This window comes from Augochlora pura, chromosome 3 (assembly GCF_028453695.1).
Source record: "Augochlora pura isolate Apur16 chromosome 3, APUR_v2.2.1, whole genome shotgun sequence".
Taxonomy (NCBI): Eukaryota; Metazoa; Arthropoda; class Insecta; order Hymenoptera; family Halictidae; genus Augochlora; species Augochlora pura.
Window position 1 is genome coordinate 30,155,668 of NC_135774.1, and position 19,564 is coordinate 30,175,231.

The window sequence follows — 19,564 nt, forward strand, 5'->3', positions numbered from 1 at the left end:
ACAAAAATATGCTCACCTTTATCTGAAAACGATTAAATTGTTTTAGTATTACTACTAAAACTTACGCGATCGAAAAGTATTTCAATTGTAATAGAAAAACGTAAAAAAGATCCGTAATCTATTGCTTTATGAAGTAAACACACATTCAATATTGTCAAAAGGAAAGTGAAATAGGAACGAACAGAATCATTTTATTTCGGTTCTGTTTCGTAGAGGGTTTATACAATTTATTACTTTTATATTTATAATAATATAATTTCATACAATCGGTTAGGACAGATTTGTAAAATATGTATTAACCTTAAACGGAGCATCAAGATGTAATTATGCATTGAGGCAAGCTGCAAAAACATATTTGGAGAATGTGTTTTCTGTATGCATCACGAGGAACATAAAATTAAAGAATATGATCGATATCACTTTGTTTGATTTTGCATAAACCTTTCTTTCTATTGCAGCTATGTCTGAGGTAAATGTATTGTAGAGTTATGTTGTGCTGTCTGTCATAACCTTTGCGATTTGACGTGCACTTCAGCTGCATGTGCAAGCACACCTTACTTCGCATGCGCGCCAGGTTGATAAATTCATGAATGAAGTTTAAAGTTACGGTGACACGTGCTTGGTTATGACACGTGCTAATACAATAACCGATCCTATTCCTGCACACCTCCAGGCCGCAGCTCGATCCATTAGCGAGGGTTAACATAGAAATATTGTTTGCTCTGATTGGTTGACAATTTATTACTGAGCAGCGTTCTCTTTCTACAGTACTTCTTCGAAGTCGAGTAGTGGGGATATGCGAGCTACCTTAGAGAGCACGAAACGCGTTCAGGAGTAGTACTGATTTTACTATACATTTTTAAAAAATCGGTACGATTCATTCATGTACTAATATAGTAATAAAAGTTTAAATTTGCATTGATTAATCCTTGTAAACGTAGGTTATTATTAAGACACCCTGTAGAAATTGTTTGCGCTTTTTCCTTCAAATATCTTTGCATTCATTGATGTTCATTTTGAATGGAATGCGAATGTGATATTTTTGTTGTTCGCATTTTAATATAATGGCTCATGTATCTGCATATTTTGCAGCTAGAGATTATACGAAACCTGCGATCGATCGTCGAATTGAGGAATTATTAAAAAGAAGAGTTGCTTTGGAATCAGCGCCTACAGAAACGCTAAAAGAACGTCTTGTACGTGAAGTGTACACATGAATTATAATTAGCCTTTCGTTTGTGAACCATATTATTTATAATTCATCTAACTTCTTTATGCAATTTGTATACTATTGCTGCGTATTTGCAGGCCAAATTTAAAGAACAGAGGCAAGCAAGGGAAGGGTTGCTGAAAGCGACGCACCGTCAGATCTTGGAAGTTGTAGCATTCATCTTACATGTTGATCCTGACATTTTGGAAGAAGGAATTGTTGATAAAGATGAATACATTGCTATTTTTGACAGCTTTCTTGCTAAGGATGGTAAACGTGCAATTCTTATACATTTTCAACCAATGGAACCACCCACTTATGGTACTATATAATTGATATTACTTCAGTTACTTTAATTTTATTAATGCTCTATATTTATTTAATTGAAAAAATATGTTGTAATAGAATCAGGAAGGTGGATTCCACAATATGATGAGATTAAAAGGATGGTACGCTGTTGTGTCACTGATGGTTCCACTGAAGAATTTTCTGGGCAATGTGTAATAATCTATAGACTAAAGTCAGATATTGAATTTGAGTCTAAACATGTAATTGATGTATGTTTCTTTATGTGCAACTGATAAAACCATGTTTAAATATCATTATATTGGAACCAAAATATTTTAGGAAACATATTATGCCTATGCAGAAGTTGATCCTGTATCTCAGTGTGCACTTGCAGCTATATCAGAGTTAATTCTAAGATTAAATTTGCCAGCAATCACTGCTAACACAGTATGGGGTGAACTGTCAAAAAATGAAGCTGGCGAGAAAGTGAAAAATAACTTTATCTGCGATTTTAGAGACTTTTGTGAATTTCTAAACAGTAGGTTGTTCAAATTAATAGCTAGATATTGTTTTCTTTAATTCTGTATGATTAAATTGTTATGTTTGTTTCATATCAAGTGACCAAGATAGATTTGGGAAGCACAGTGAAGTTTGATATTGACCAACATGCATATGATCTGTATTTGTCGATGCCAGGTGATGTAGAGAAGAATGCTAAGAATATATCAGCTATCCGTGCAGTAGAAAATATTGTCAGAATATGGATGAAGAGTATGGAGCGGGTAAAACTGATAATAATATCGCTACTGATAAATATGACAATTTCTAAGTTAATTGATTGTTTCAGGCTGTTGTGGAGAGTCAACAATTGCGCAGGGAGACTGAAGAGATGGGGCCGAATGTAGAACTCTTCTATTGGAGGCGACTTCTCGTTCGTTTTTCATCAATAATTGAACACATTAAGTCTCCCATTTGTCAGAAACACATAGAGTTTTTAACACGTGTAAAGTCGAAGCATATTAAGGTGGACTTGAATATAAACTTTATGTTCTCCATTAATTTTTTACATGGATACGCAATAACAATAGATGTGCACGTTTATTTAGAAATGGAACATCTTGGAAGATCATGTTAAAACTATACAAATTCTAGCACAGGATAATGTCAAATACTTATATGCATTGGAAAAATTCACTCAACCATTGTACAGACTTGATCCAACAAAAATCGGAGAATACTTACCGCCACTCATGTACGCTATACGAATGATATATGCTACTTCACGATTTTTCAATACGAGAAGGATGGTCACAGCAGTTTTTGTGAAAGTAATGCAAATTTTAGTCCATTCGTACTCTGAACTTTTTAATGCGTTTGTTTAATTTTTAGATGACGAATCAAATGATTCTAGCATGTAAAGCATATCTCACTGATGGTGGCAAAGTAACCGTTTGGAATGAAGCTAAATACGTTATGATATCTAAAATAATGGTACTAGTACACCCAAAAGAATATGTGTTCCCAACACGATAATTCCCATTACATAATTATTCTGTTGCAGGATTGTAAACAATTATGTGAACAGTATTATGATTACTACAACTTAATGTGCAAACAAGTAAGAGAATCCGTCGAGGAAAAGCCTTTTGAAGTATCTGAGATGTACGTTTTCGGAAAGTTTAATACCTTCAAAAACAGAATAATAAAAGTTAGCAATTATATATTACAATATACTTATAGTCGAAGACAATAATTATAATTGTAACTTGTATTTCAGATTATGGATGTTCTTCAGACGGTATTAACTTATTCAATTCTTCATAGTTCTGCTATACAAGGAATAGATGTGTTCGCAAATAAATTTACAAGCTTCTTCCACGATATCAAATCTCAGAAATATGATCCTCTGGATCATAGAAAACCATACTTTGATACCGACTATGATAAGTTTAAGAAGGAGATCGCACAGACAGAAACAGAACTACGAATTTTCTTCTATAAGTGCGTTTCCGAGGCACCAAATTTATCTGAATCGTTGAGGGTAGTGGCAAGGTAATTGTTTTATATTATGTCATATAAAAAATATGAACCAATAATTTTTTCGCACCGTCAACCGTAGGTTTCAAAAATTGAAGTTTAAACATCTAAGAATTGATAGGAAATATCTAGAGCTTACAACGTTATATCAAAAGAAAATTGAAGATGTACGAGATCGATACAATGAGGATAGATCGGATCCACCGATACCCAGAAATATTCCACCGATATCCGGTCGTATTCTGTGGATCAGACAACTGTATAGGCGCATCGAAAGGCCTATGGAAGTATATAAACAATGTACAAGAGTGCTGAGCCATGATTACATGCAAAGGTGTATTAAAATTTACAACGCACTAATGAGCGTTTTTATACACTACGAATTAATATACCATAAAGCATGGTATGATTCCTCGGAAATTGTACGTTTAGCATGATTAATTTGTTTGAATAATTATTGTACTCGTAAAAATGTTAATAATTATTTGTGTCTATTAATTAAATGTTTAACTTAAAGGTTCGACTAGCATTAGCGTCGCCATTGCTTATACGACATCCGGTGACCAATAAGTACCATTTAAACTTTGATTCATATATCATAGAAGTCATACGTGAATCAGAACACATGGCTAGATTTGAATTAGAAGTGCCAGATTTCATACAGATAATTACATTTTGTAAAAAGAGAATCTTTTCATCTTATGAGAGAGTAAAGAAATTGGTAGATGAGAACAATGCATTGAGGTAAATTAGTGATTATCTTCTATGAGAAAAGTAATTTGTAAAAACGCTATAGATTGGATTTTCAATTGCAGACGGAGGGTACCAACACTGTTCTTGACCTTAATCAAAATTGTTCTTGCTGAACTAGAGATTACGTTTCAACCCTGCTTATCCGTGATAACGTGGACATCTTTGAACATCACGGAAGTATGCGACGAGATAGAAGAGGCTCTCACTAAAATGCATATATTTGTCAAAGAGATAACAGATATGAAAGAAGCGAGAGTCGACGAAGTGTTTGAATCTATTTCGGAAGCTACGTTATGCAAGATCGACAATTATCCTAAAAGACCTCAGCAGCTTTTAGATGACAATATCGCTCACGTAAATGAAATAGGCGATGAACTTGAAATAAAGTCGTTAGCAGCGGAAAAAGCTGTCGTGACGATTATCAATAAATTCATGGACTTCATAGTTGACGAGTCCGTCCAAAGTATGAAGTATAATTGGATGGATTTGGATAAAGTGCATAAGCATATTTCGCAAACGAAGTTGACGAAAGAAAGATACGAACCTGGTACATTAGTGTCATTGTTTTAATTTTTATTTTGAAATTAAAGTTTCGAATTTTTAGATTACAGTTCTTTTCTACTATTATAGGTTTTGCACCCATCGAGAGAACGCATAAAGTTCAGATAAATAAAGTACATAATGATTGCATGGAACTATTTGCATACTTTAATAACAAACTTGTGGAAAATTTAGTAAAATGTACGAAGAATTCCCTTGAAATGTTAAAGAAACAAGTTGCCGATATAAGGTTTGTCGAATTTTTAAAATTGATTACCAATGCATGGTTTAGGAATAATTTCCATTTCTTTATTTCAATGACCGTAGTCCTCTAGTTAGAGAGAATAATCAAGAACAGCAAGTGGCTCCAATTATGATAACTACATTCGTGCTGCAAATTCCAAATATCACAATAGTACCACCAATTGAAGATTTACAACATTACTTTGGGAAGTTAATTATTAGTATACTAGAAACTCATAAACATATTATTTCGTGGGGACAACGTTATACAGAAATAAGATTGTCTGGTGGTAGTGATAGTATTCCAAGTTAGTATCTTTTTTAAGAGCAATAGGAACCACACATTCTTCTAACAAAATTTTTATTGCATGAAGAAATTCCTAAAACATCATTGAAGAATTATTATCAAATATTATCTGATCATAAGGAGATAGTACGGAGTATGATGAGCTTGCAGGGTGCTATTTCTGCCTACAAAGATGATATTGTACAACTTGGAAATGCACGTTTATATTCTTCATTTCCCCTCTTCTGAATCAGTGTTGCGAATACTTTTATGAGCTCGAATATTATTTTTTAGATGTATCTGAAATATTCGTATATATGGTCAGAAGAAAGGAACAAGATTATTCAGTATTTTGTTGACAGTGAGCCAATTATTCAAGAAGTCAAAGAAAAGTTTATGGAATATGATGATTTAGTTAGAGAAATACAGAATTTACCAGATATACATATTGTTGGACCCATAGAAATTAGAATGGGTATTGAAATCACATGACGATCCCGTTAACAAGTTTTTTAATTCGTAATATTTTCAGATAAATTGAAATTAGCACTTTTGGTCGAAGCTCGCACATGGAAAACAGTTTTAGGCCAAACCATGTCCACTCTGTACAAAGAAAAGCTTAGAAAAATCACGGAATATATTAATGAGAAGAATAAAACTTTAGCAAGAGAGATAAAGGATCTGGAAGACGTTAGAGTTGCTATGAAATGCTTAAGCGAGATACGAGATGATTTTATATCGTTGGATATGGAATTAATATTAATAGAAGAAACGTATACATTGATGGGAAGATTTGAGATCCCTGTTTCAAAGGAGGAACAAGATATTGTCGATAGTCTTCGATACAATTTTACTAATATGTTGAACATGGTAAATATTAAGTAAAGATTATTTTTATGTTGGAGTATCTTCAATAGAATATTTAATATTTTCAGGCAAAGCAGGTTCAAGAAAAAATATGCGAGATGCAAGAACCACTGAAGAATGAACTGACGGAGGGTGTTGCAGCTTTTAAGCAAGATGTGTTGGTCTTCGACCGCGATTTTGAAGTAAATGGTCCGATGGTCGAGGGCATACCAGCTAAAGAAGCTAGTGATCGGTATAAATAAATTAGTCATTAACTAATCACTGATTTTCATTAATGTCAATAACAATTTTTCAAGGCTTCTCCTGTTTCAAGCACGTCACGAGGAATTGTGGGAAAAATACTTAACTTACAGCAGCGGCGAAAGCTTATTTGGTTTAGAATTGACAGAGTATCCTGCTCTTCATCAACGTAAAAGAGAGATAAACTTACTACAAAAGTTGTATTCCCTTTATTTGCATGTCAATCGCACGATTGATAGTTACTTTGAGATTCCTTGGTCGGAAATTGACATTGAGGCCATAGTCGCAGAATTAGCAGAATTTCAGAATAGGTAATCTATAATCTTTGCTTCTCTTGTATTAAAGAAAAATAAATTCTACGTTCATCTTCAGATGTCGAAGGCTGCCAACTGCCATGAGGGATTGGCCAGCCTACATTGACTTAAAGAAGAAAATTGACGACTTCAACGAGACTTGTCCTTTGTTAGAACTCATGGCGAATAAAGCAATGCAAGAAAGACACTGGGACAGAATGTCCAAATTGTGTAAATATAATTTCGATGTTGATTCGGAGACCTTTACTTTAGCAAATGTGATGCAGGCACCCTTATTAAAATACAAGGATGATGTTGAGGTACGATTCGAGTGAAATACACGGTGATTCTGGACTGCAAAACTTAAACTTTCGTTTCGTGACAGGATATCTGCATTAGCGCAGGGAAGGAGCTGGACATAGACAGCAAACTGAAGCAAATTATCGCCGAATGGTCCATTGTAGATTTGCAATTCACCACTTTTAAGCAGAGAGGAGAATTGCTTCTAAAAGGCATAGAGACTGCAGAGATAATATCTCAGTTGGAAGACAGCATGATGGTGATCAGTTCACTTTTGGCTAACCGGTACAATGCCCCATTTAAAAAAGATATACAGCTATGGCAATACAAAATCAGCAATACTTCTGAGATATTAGCAAAATGGTTAACCGTGCAAAATTTATGGGCTTATTTGGAGGCTGTATTCATTGGCGGTGATATATCTAAACAGCTGCCAGCAGAAGCAAAACGCTTTAACGTGAGAAAATTATGAAATTTGGTGGCTCCAATTATGTGCTACATATACGTTTAATTATTTCAGAACATTGATAAAGCTTGGGTCAAAATCATGTATAGAGCGCGCGAGAGATTGAACGCTGTGGAAACATGTACCGGCGATGAAACGATGGGCCAATTTCTGCCTCATCTTTTGGAGCAGCTGGAATCTTGTCAGAAATCTCTTAGCGGGTAACAAAATTAATTGATGGAACAGTATTTAAATCTAATTAGATAATTAAAATTTAATATTACATTTGCATAGATACTTGGAGACCAAACGAAGTGTATTCCCAAGATTCTGTTTCATATCTGATCCTACATTGTTGGAGATATTAGGCCAGGCAGCCGATTGCCATACCATACAGAAATATCTCGATGGCTTCTTTGACAATATAGGAAAGGTAATACGTCCTCAGTCTTGAAATTTATTTTTTATAATTTGACTTTCTTCTTCCTACAGTTATTATTTGCTGAGAAAGAATACGAGAAAATCGTGGCTATGTTTTCTCGTGAAAATGAGCGCGTAGATTTAGAGAAGGAAGTTATTTGCACGGGAGGTGTTGAAAATTGGTTGAACAATTTATTGATAGTCCATCAACAATCTGTAGGCTATGTAATTTCTCAGGGATTGCAAACCATGAGCACCGACGATTTTGATCTGATAAACCTGATAGACAATTCCGTTTTACAAGTAAAAAGAAAGAAAAGAAAATATTTTTTTTCTTGAAAGGAGTGTCTTTAAAAAATTGTTATGGCGCAGGTGGGATTGCTAGGCTTGCAAGTTCTGTGGACTCGCGATGCTGAAATAGCATTGAATTCAGCGAAAAGGGACAGAACAATAATGAAGAAGACGAATCAATGGTTTCTTGATTTATTGAATCTTCTTATTGAAGTAACCGTAAAAGATCTAACCAAATATGCCAGAACTAAATACGAGGCTTTAATTACAATACACGTGCATCAAAGGTTTAACACAATGCTTGCATTAAAATCTATATATCAGTAATGATGCAGATGATAATTCTTTCACTTATAATTTATTTAGAGACATATTCGATGAACTATGTCGATCCAGAGCTCGTAATGCCCAAGATTTTGATTGGCTGAAGCAGTGCAGATTTTATTACAACGCTGAAACCGAAGATATACCTATAAAAATTACTGATATAGATTTTACATATCAGAATGAGTTTTTAGGTTGCAATGATCGTCTTGCTATTACTCCACTTACAGATAGGTGTTACATAACATTGGCACAAGCTGTGGGTGAGATAATTATAATTATTATTTTAATATGTCCGTGTAATAATTTTAATTGAATCAAATAGTTCAGTAGATCTTTGCGACTGTGTTTCTAGGCATGAATTTCGGCGGCGCACCTGCCGGTCCTGCTGGTACAGGAAAAACGGAGACTACCAAAGACATGGGAAAGGCACTTGGAAAGTATGTTGTCGTATTTAATTGTTCCGACCAGATGGATTTCCGTGGTCTCGGTAGAATATTCAAGGGATTAGCCATGTCCGGTTCATGGGGATGCTTTGACGAATTTAATCGTATCGACTTGCCTGTTCTATCTGTGGCTGCTCAGCAAATAGCAATCGTGCTCACCGCACGTAAAGAAAGGAAAACGTCCTTTGTCTTTAGGTATATATGTATACATACTACGTCAGAATTATTAAGCAGAATCACTAATTTATTAAACTATATATATATAATTTTTAGCGATGGTGAGACGTATAAAATAAATTACGAATTTGGTCTGTTCATCACGATGAATCCTGGTTACGCTGGTCGCCAAGAGTTGCCAGAAAATTTGAAAGTACAATTCAGAAGCGTGGCTATGATGGTCCCCGATAGACAGGTAAAATTGAATATAAATTTTATTATTGTATCATCACCATTCTTAATTGTTTTAAATGTCTTGTATAGATCATTATGCGCGTAAAACTAGCAGCCTGTGGTTTTAAAGAGAATGTTCTATTGTCACGAAAGTTCTTCACATTGTACAAGTTATGCGAGGAGCAACTCAGTAAACAAGTGCATTATGACTTCGGTTTGAGAAATATATTATCCTGTTTGAGGACTCTTGGTGCACAAAAGCGAGCGAATCCTACGGACTCGGAAGAAACTACACTTATGAGGGTGCTAAGGTAAAGAAAGTTTTCTTCCCGGGAAAGAACAGTTCAAGATTTTACTATAAACTTACAGGGATATGAATTTATCGAAGTTGGTGGATGAAGACGAACCGCTGTTCATGTCTCTTATCGAGGACATGTTCCCAGGTATTAAACTCAGAGTACAAACTTATAAAGAACTGCAGAAAGCCATAGCACATGCAACTGATGCATTTGGCATCACGAATCATCCAGAGTGGAATTTGAAAGTAGTTCAAGTACGTTTTGATCGCACGTCTGTAGCATTGATTTCCAATTAAACTAATCGCATTCCTATACACTTTTAGTTGTACGAGACTTCTCTTGTGCGCCACGGTCTTATGGTTCTCGGACCAACTGGAGCTGGAAAAACCCAATGTATGTGGGTGCTAATGAAAGCCCTAACAGAAATGGGTATGCCACACAAAGAAGTCAGGATGAATCCAAAAGTAATTCTCATTCCAGTGATCAATATCTTTCTAGCGGAACTTACTTTTATGCATACGAACTGGTATTCTATTACAGGCCATCACTGCTTCCCAAATGTTTGGAAAACTAGATGTCGCAACAAATGATTGGACAGATGGTATATTCTCCACACTATGGAGGAGATCGACGCAAATCAAGAAAACCGACAATTTATGGATTGTTCTGGATGGACCCGTGGATGCAGTTTGGATTGAAAATCTAAACTCTGTGTTAGACGATAATAAAACTTTGACTCTAGCGAACGGTGATCGTATAATAATGGTACCAAATTCCAAGTTGGTTTTCGAGCCAGATAATGTTGATAATGCATCGCCAGCAACGATATCGAGAATGGGGATGGTGTTCATGAGCGCTTCTGTACTGAAGTGGAGTCCTATCCTAGAGGTTACATCGCAGCTAATTACTAAATAATTGTTTAACCCATAACAATTGATCCTAAGTCTTATTATATTTGTGTTCAGGGGTGGTTCAGAAAACGATCTACCGTAGAAGTAACAGCATTGCGCACTTTGTTTAATAAAATATACAACGACGCCCACACTTTCGTTCAGACAAAGCTTCCAGTGAAAATGAAGCTTCTGGAAGCCATTTACATAAGACAATGCATTGATTTGTTGGAAGGTTTACTCGGAGAAGGTGACACTACCTTTATAATTGCAGTTTAGCATTGATTGCATCGATGGTGTTATATTGAAAAATTTATTATGTAATATTTAGATATATTATCGGCTTCGCATATTGAGAAGATATTCCTGTTTTCTATTATGTGGAGTCTGGGAGCTGTATTGGAGCTGGATGAACGCAATGCTTTACAGGAGTGCTTGCTTACTCATGAGTCAAAGTGTAATTGGCCACGCATTAAGGTAAACGAATAATAATTAGTGCATTCAATAAAGGAAGGAAGGTAGTTATTATAGTACTTCTTCTAGGAAGATGAAACCATATTCGAGTACTTAGTATCTGATAATGGAAATTGGTTACATTGGTCTGAGATGGTACCAGAGTTTATGTACCCTCCAGATGAAGTTTTGCCATATCATGCGATTTTAGTTCCTAATATAGATAATACAAGAACGATGTTCTTGATTAATACTATTGCAAAGCAAAGAAAAGCTGTGCTGCTGATAGGTAGAAGATTTCATATTTGTTTCCTATGTACTTATTAGTATCAAGCATTCAAATTAGAATATTGACTTTTTAGGAGAACAGGGTACTGCAAAGACTGTAATGATCAAAAGCTACATGTCTCAGTACGATCCTGAAGTACATGTGCATAAGTCTTTCAGTTTCTCGTCGGCGTCGACGCCTAATATGGTTCAGGTAATCGTACTCGTAAGATTTTCGATATTAGTTCATTCACCGGGACTTTTATTAAGTTTTGAAACCAAATTCCAGAGTGTATTCGAAAGCTATGTGGAGAAAAGGGTTGGTACAACTTATGGACCACCGGGTGGTCGACAAATGTCCATTTTTATCGATGACATAAACATGCCGGATATAAACGAATGGGGCGACCAGATTACCAATGAGATTGTCCGTCAGCTGATGGAGTATAAAGGCTTTTATTCCCTGGATAAGCCAGGTGATTTTTCCTTCATACAAGATATTCAGCTGCTTGCTGCAATGATTCATCCAGGTGGTGGAAGAAATGATATTCCTCCAAGGCTGAAGAGACAGTTTAATATTTTTAATTGCACTTTACCGTCAAACAAGTCCATGGATACTATATTCAGTAAGCGCGAATTTATATGTGTTGGATTAATATTTATTGCTTCCGGGTATAATACACTTCCATTGTCTACAGAAAGCATTGGTCAGGGTTACTTTTGTGAAACTAGATTCGATGAATATATAGTGGAATTTCTGCCAAAGTTGATACCTTTGACAAGAGTTCTCTGGCAGCAGACTAAACTGAAAATGTTGCCAACACCAGCAAAGTTTCATTATGTTTTCAATCTAAGAGACTTGTCTCGGATTTGGCAAGGAATGCTCAGGATAGAGAGAAATGAATGTAGTTCGATAACTGTTCTGCTGAACCTTTGGCAACATGAATGCCTTCGCGTAATCGCAGACCGGTTCGTATTCTTATAATTATTAAACAAAGCTACATATTGAAGATTTTCATTGAAAACTTGTTCCATTATCTGTTAGATTCACCAATGATGAGGACACCAAATGGTTCCGGAATACTATGAAACGCACTGCTGAAAAGATGTTGGGTCCCGATTTTAAGTTCTATGACTCGACGGAAACATACTTTGTGAACTTTTTGCGCGAACCTCCTGAACCAACTGGAGACGAGCCAGAGGATTTTGTATTCGAGGCGCCAAAGGTCTACGAAGAGATGCCGAGTCAACAAATCGTGATAACGAAAGTTCTACAAAACATGCAACAATTCAACGAATACGTTCGAGGCATAACTCTCGATTTAGTATTCTTCCAAGATGCTTTGGTCCATTTGATACGCATATCAAGGATCCTGGGAGTTTCCAGGAGCAACGCGATGTTAGTGGGCGTCGGAGGTTCAGGAAAACAAAGTTTAACTCGGCTGGCATCTTTCATTGCGGGTTTTAGCTTCTTCCAAATTACGTTGTCTAGGTAAACATAAATTAACGATCTGTCAATCCGTTCTGTATTAATTCCAATGATTTATAGGAGCTATAACGTTGGAAGTTTAATAGAAGATCTTCGGCTTCTTTACCGCACTGCTGGTGCAGGCAGCAAAGGACATACCTTCATCTTTACTGACAACGAAATAAAAGAAGAAAGCTTTTTAGAATATATCAATAATATTCTCAGTGTAGGAGAAGTCGCCAATCTTTTCACAGCCGACGAACTTGACGATATTTTATCGACAGTCACACCGATAATGAAAGCTGAAGAACCAAGACGCCCACCCACGCCGGACAATCTTTATGATTTCTTTATAGCACGGGCTAGAAATAATCTGCATATAGTTTTATGTTTCTCCCCGGTAAGCATCTTTATTGTTCCCCTAAATATTTTAACAATTAAATATTCAATTGTACCTTAGGTTGGTGAGAAATTTAGATCTCGGTCTTTGAAGTTCCCTGGACTCATTTCCGGTTGCACTATTAATTGGTTCTGGAGGTGGCCTCGGGAAGCCTTATACGAGGTTGGCGACCACTTCTTAAAGGCGTTCAAGATCATTTGTGCGCCAGAGGTGAAGCAAAGCCTGATAGAAGTGATGGGAGACATTCAGGATGACGTTAACAATACTTGCGTTGAATATTTTGATAGGTAAGACTTAAAATACTGTTAAGTTTATTTCGTTATACATCTCTGTAAATTGTCGAATAGGTTTAGGAGGCAAGTGTACGTTACTCCAAAATCGTTCTTAACTTTCTTAAGCGGTTATAAGACTCTTTATAAGCAACGCTTGGATAATATCAATACCCTAGCGTTTCGTATGAGTAATGGTTTAAATAAATTAGTGGACGCCGCAGCTCAGGTTGATGAATTGCGAAAAGTATTGGAGAAAAATCAACAGGAGATTGCTGTGATGAACGTGCAAGTGGAAGCTGTTAGTAAATGCTATGGAAAAAATTAATTTCGCCATCCTTCAAGGATTAGTGGTGCATTGATTTTTTTCATAGATCTTGGTTACTGTCAACGAGAAAAAGCAAGAGGCAGAGACAGTCAAAGCTCAAGTGCAAGTTTCCAAAGACGAGGCAGAAGCCCTTTTGAAAGTGATAGCAAAAGAGAAAGCGGTAGCTGAAAAGAAACTAAAGGCTGCAGAACCTGCTCTTCTTGCTGCTGAAGCTGCTTTACAAGTTAGATTTAATTGTGCAATGATTCTGAACTGACTGTTACGATCTATTCAAATTCTATTGTTAGACTATCAAAGCAGCCGATATTGCCACAGTTCGCAAGCTAGGGAAGCCACCGTATCTCATCACGCTTATTATGGATTGTGTCATTATACTATTTGGAAAGCGATTAGAACCAGTTAAACCTGATTATGATCGACAATTTTTAATGCCATCTTGGGCCGAAGCTTTGAAGGTTTATTATTATTAATCATTTTATTTCCATTGAAAATCTTTTGGTATATTTAAGGTATGGCTCATTCGTCTTGCAGGTAATGGCTGACACTAGATTCCTCTTCAACTTGCAAAACTTTCCAAAGGACAACATCACCGCGGAGACTGTCGATTTGATGCAACCTTATTTAAATTACCATTTGTATACCTACGAAGCTGCGAAGCAAGCTTGCGGCAACGTTGCTGGTCTCATTCAATGGACCATGTCCATGGTCACATTCTACGAAATAAATAAAGATGTTCTGCCTTTAAAAGTTAGTTACATTCTGATTAAAAGGTATAGATTATTCCACGAATTCTACATCATACTTAGTGTACTTTAAACCACAGGCAAATTTGGCTGTCCAAGAAAGTAAGTATGAGAAGGCAAACAAGAATTTGAGCGAAGCCGAGGGCCTGCTCAGAGCTAAAGATGAAGATTTGAAAGTTGTACAAAAAGAGTTTGATGCGGTCATGGAAGAACGTCAAGTAATTCATAAAATGTTCACAGAATGTTAGATCTAGTGGACCTTTGATAAAATGAGAAATAAATTGATAGGGTATAGTTGATCTGGCCGAAGCTTGTCAAGCGAAAACAGACACAGCAACAGCGATGATCGATGGACTTTCTGGAGAGAGGATCAGATGGACGGAACAATTAGCTACATTTAAATCTGAAACGGACCGTCTTGTTGGAGACGTGTTAATTCTTGTGGGATTTTTGTCCTATTGTGGACCATTTAATCAAGAATTCCGATCTCTTTTACAGCGTAAATGGTTCGACTTTATCCAAGGCAAGAAAGTCCCGATTTCTGCTGTAATAAATATTTCAGCTTCGTTGACTGACACTGCTACTGTGAGTAAAATGTTCAAACAAAATTTGTTTTTAACTACTTCCAATACATTACTATATTCATAATTCCCAGATTGGAGAATGGAGCTTGCAAGGATTGCCAACAGACGATCTGTCTATTCAGAATGGTATAATAGTAACAAAGGCAACCAGATACCCGCTCCTAATTGATCCTCAATTACAAGGAAAAGCGTGGATCAAAAATAAAGAGCAAGAGTTTAATTTACAGGCAACAGTTCTTATGAATAAATATTTCCGAAATTATTTGGAGGATTGCGTTTCTCTGGGCCGTCCTTTGCTTATCGAGGATGTAGCAGAAGAATTAGATCCTGTGCTAGATAATTTGTTGGAGAAAAATTTTATTAAGATTGGCAGCTCGTTGAAGGTATATGTCTGTTTGTTATATAAATAATGAACTATTTATGTATTAATTTTATAAATCATTATATAGGTCAAGCTGGGCGATAAAGAAGTAGATATCCATCAAGATTTCAGACTATACATCACCACAAAATTACCCAATCCATCGTATACTCCGGAAGTGTTTGCTCGCACCTCTATAATTGATTTTACTGTCACCATAAAAGGTAGTTAAGCTAACTCACATTTATTTAATGTAATTATACCTCTAATTTATTATACGGTACGTAGGATTAGAAGATCAGCTCTTGGGAAGAGTCATTTTAACAGAGAAGAAAGAGTTAGAAACTGAGAAAACACAGTTGATTGCAGACGTGTCTGCGAACAATAGGAAAATCAAAGAATTAGAAGCGAATCTATTACATAAATTGACTACCGTAGAGGTGTATATTGAAAAATCTGTAAAGAGATACCTTTTAAAGATATACTTATTGATTTTGGTCTATAGGGTCCTTTAATAGAAGACGTAGAATTAATGTCTGTGCTGAACATTACGAAACAAACTGCGGCTGAGATAACCGAGAAGTTAAGTATCGCAAAGGATACAGAACTAAGGATCGACACAGCTCGTGAAGAATTTAGACCAGTTGCAACCCGTGGAAGCGTTCTTTACTTCTTAATCTGCGACATGTCTCTAGTAAACTGCATGTACCAGACTTCGCTCGTTCAATTCTTGGAACGTTTCGATATCTCTATGGAAAGGTATGCATAATACAATCCAGCCTATTGGTATATAAAACTTCAAGATAATTGAATCTTTCAGATCTGAAAAAAGCCCAGTGAATCAAAGAAGAATAAACTATATCATAGAGTATCTCACCTACGAAATATTTCGATACAAAGCGCGTGGGCTTTACGAGATCCACAAATATATGTTTATCTTGCTGATGACTTTGAAGATCGATCTTCAACGTGAAGCGATTACTCACGACGAGTTTCAGTACTTCATCAAAGGAGGCGCAGCTTTGGACTTGAATACTGTTCAACCGAAGCCTCATAAATGGGTTTCTGACGTTACTTGGCTCAATTTAGTCGCTTTATCTTCGTTAAGACACTATCAATACATTCTTTCTCAAGTGGTAACTTCTGAAAAGCTGTGGAAACAGTGGTTTGATAAAGAAGCCCCCGAAGAGGAAGTTATACCTAACGGATACAACACCTTGGACAGCTTTCGACGTTTATTGTTAATAAGGTTGGCATGGAAGTAATATTTATTTGCGAATAATGTTCTTAATAATCTGTATGCGATTGAAATTTAGGGCCTGGTGCATAGACAGGACATTGTCTCAGTCAAGGAAGTATATAGCAAATTCGTTGGGTGAAAGATATGCAGAACCTGTGATTACTCTTCTAGACGCGATGCATGGGGAATCGAGGCCCAATACACCCATGATATGCTTCTTAAGTATGGGATCTGATCCTACAACGAGCATCCAGCAACTTGCAAAAAGGAAGGAGATCATGTGTAGAAGTATCTCTATGGGGCAAGGACAGGAAGTTCATGCGAGGAGGTTGCTTCAGAGTGCAAAGACCGAAGTGTGTTCAAACTATATGAAATTTGATACAAGACACATGTTCAAATTGAGATCATTTATTATTTATTTAAGGGTTTCTGGGCCTTGTGTCAAAACTGCCATTTGGGTTTAGAGTACATGGTGGAAGTAACTGGCTTTCTCTTGGAGATGGAAGCGCCCCATCCCGATTTTCGTTTGTGGATCACTACTGAACCTCATAAAGACTTTCCAATTTCTCTTTTGCAAATGTCTATCAAATATACGTACGAACCCCCACAAGGTAAAGTGTCATACTAACATTATTTATTCCAATGGGATAACCTGCTTTTAATTTTTAATTTACTGCAGGAGTTAGAGCAGGATTGCTTGCTACATACAGTGGTATGAACCAAGAAATGTTGGACCAATGCGACGCTGTGCAGTACATTCCAATTATTTACACAGTATCGTTTTTGCACACCGTCGTTCAAGAACGGCGAAAGTTTGGTCCTCTTGGATGGAACATCCCATACGAATTTAATATGGCCGACTGGCTGGCATCTTGTATGTTCATTAATAATCATTTGAACGATTTCGATGTGAAGCAAGGGATTAGCTGGTCAACTATTCGGTAAAATGGACAATTGATTTTCATTTTAATAGAAAAAAATGTTCTACTATATTTAACATATTTATTAATAAATATAAATATTTGAACCCAAGGTACATGATCGGCGAAGTCCAATATGGCGGACGTGTGACCGATGATTACGACAAAAGATTGTTGAATACATTTGCTAAGCTTTGGTTTTCCGAAGCTCTTTTTAACGAAGACTTCTTATTTTTTAAAGGATATCCAGTGTTTATTTTTAAGCAAGTTGTTGAGTATCTAAAAGTGATAGATGAAATGCCTACTATAGATCCCCCTCAAGTGTACGGCTTGCATCGTAATGCAGACATCACGTAATTATATTCTCAAAAGTTTTCATTATATTCTTTATCAATTAGAGACAGAACGTGCAATTTTATTTCAGATATCAGAGTAACACCACGCAGACGGTGTTAGATACAATCATGTCTGTACAGCCAAAAGAAGCAGGAGCTGGCGGTGGTGAATCTAGAGAAGTAGTTGTAACAAGGCAAGCCAAAGACATGTTAAAGAAAGTGCCCCCTATGTACGACCCCTATGAAGTAAAACATAGGTAGGTAACAAAGATATATTAAATTAATAAATTATCTTCTTAAATAAAACAAAAAATTCCACAGATTACAGATACTAGGTACAACAGCCCCAATGAATATTTTTTTGAAGCAGGAAATCGACAGGATACAAGTAGTCATTAAAATAGTCAACATTATTCTCAAAGACCTCTTGCTTGCAATAGAAGGCGTCATTATAATGAGCGAGGTAATTTTATACGAATTTTTTTCATTATAACATAATTGATCTGTCTGAATTTATCTAGGAATTGAGGGATGCTCTTGATTGTATATACGATGCTAGAATACCGAAGATCTGGAAGGCGAAATCATGGGAATCTTCATCTCTTGGGTTCTGGTTCACAGAATTTCTGGATCGAAATAAACAGTATTCAACTTGGTTGCACAGCGGTAGACCAGCTAAGTTTTGGATGACGGGTTTCTTTAATCCTCAAGGTATGCCATTTATTTATATGCACAACAATTGATCGTAGAAATTGTTTTCTCTGATATAACGTCTCTTTGTCTTTCAGGATTTTTAACTGCTATGAGGCAAGAGGTGACCAGAGCTCACAAAGGATGGGCTCTGGACAATGTTACGCTTCACAATGAAGTTCTGCGACAAGTAGCGGATGAAGTTAAAGTTGCACCTGCGGTACGTTAATATATAACATTAATAAGAAGAATTTCATTCTAAACGAATATTTTTGTATTGGCAGGAGGGAGTGTATGTGTACGGGTTATTCTTAGAAGGTGGAGGCTGGGATAAAAGAAACAATAGGCTTTGTGAATCGGCGAATAAAGTTCTTTTTGTATTAATGCCTGTAATTCATATCTTTGCCCTCTACAACATACCCGACAAAGATCCTAAATTGTACCAGGTATACACGAAAACATGAATAATGCTTTTTATCCTACAATGTAATGTAAAAGATGATAATAATAATATCACCGTTATAGTGTCCAGTTTACAAAAAGCCTCAGAGGACCTACGTTCAATTAATTACACCCGTATGGCTTCCGACGATCAGACCTCCGGAGTTTTGGATTTTACGTGGTGTTGCATTATTATGCGACATTAAATAATTCCAAATTATCAATGAAGAAACTTCAAATATCCATTCCAATTGATTCTTCAATCTGTTTTAACATCGAACGGGAAGTAAGTTTTCTGTTTATGCCGATAAGGTAGATCCCCATTAAAATGTAATAATAGCGCCATTGCAAGGAGCGACAAAACGCTGAAACTGTTTGCCAAATATTCACGGAAGATAAAATTCTATCTTAACATAACTGCGCCATCTATCTGTGAATTATCTTACCCTTTGCCGATAATTTTCGCGAGTAGTTTGAGCGTTTTGCCACCGCGACCAGTAGAG

The 19,564-nt window shown here is 36.2% G+C and overlaps 1 protein-coding gene across 1 annotated transcript; it reads left to right on the forward strand.

Annotated features, from left to right (window-relative positions):
• The first annotated feature begins 1,064 nt into the window (after window positions 1-1,064).
• Kl-3 (dynein heavy chain 8, axonemal kl-3) lies at window positions 1,065-19,271 on the forward strand. Its single transcript, XM_078176664.1, has 63 exons — window positions 1,065-1,196; window positions 1,309-1,531; window positions 1,616-1,767; window positions 1,838-2,036; window positions 2,117-2,280; window positions 2,346-2,522; window positions 2,605-2,826; window positions 2,888-2,989; window positions 3,060-3,206; window positions 3,276-3,550; window positions 3,618-3,957; window positions 4,053-4,279; window positions 4,351-4,835; window positions 4,919-5,078; window positions 5,156-5,379; window positions 5,446-5,573; window positions 5,652-5,832; window positions 5,890-6,227; window positions 6,293-6,456; window positions 6,521-6,775; window positions 6,837-7,077; window positions 7,143-7,514; window positions 7,578-7,723; window positions 7,797-7,935; window positions 7,995-8,225; window positions 8,295-8,500; window positions 8,580-8,800; window positions 8,893-9,178; window positions 9,257-9,395; window positions 9,464-9,684; window positions 9,743-9,926; window positions 9,996-10,136; window positions 10,213-10,560; window positions 10,638-10,812; window positions 10,894-11,039; window positions 11,106-11,304; window positions 11,378-11,496; window positions 11,572-11,908; window positions 11,981-12,251; window positions 12,328-12,774; window positions 12,832-13,150; window positions 13,211-13,437; window positions 13,498-13,720; window positions 13,794-13,970; window positions 14,035-14,202; window positions 14,279-14,494; window positions 14,571-14,708; window positions 14,779-15,075; window positions 15,146-15,457; window positions 15,524-15,659; window positions 15,724-15,875; window positions 15,941-16,194; window positions 16,256-16,684; window positions 16,752-17,028; window positions 17,100-17,286; window positions 17,355-17,616; window positions 17,709-17,948; window positions 18,020-18,187; window positions 18,252-18,393; window positions 18,452-18,641; window positions 18,719-18,840; window positions 18,905-19,066; window positions 19,146-19,271. Exons 1-63 carry the CDS (start codon window positions 1,065-1,067, stop codon window positions 19,269-19,271), a joined length of 13,788 nt encoding a protein of 4,595 aa, XP_078032790.1.
• Window positions 19,272-19,564: the final 293 nt, after the last annotated feature.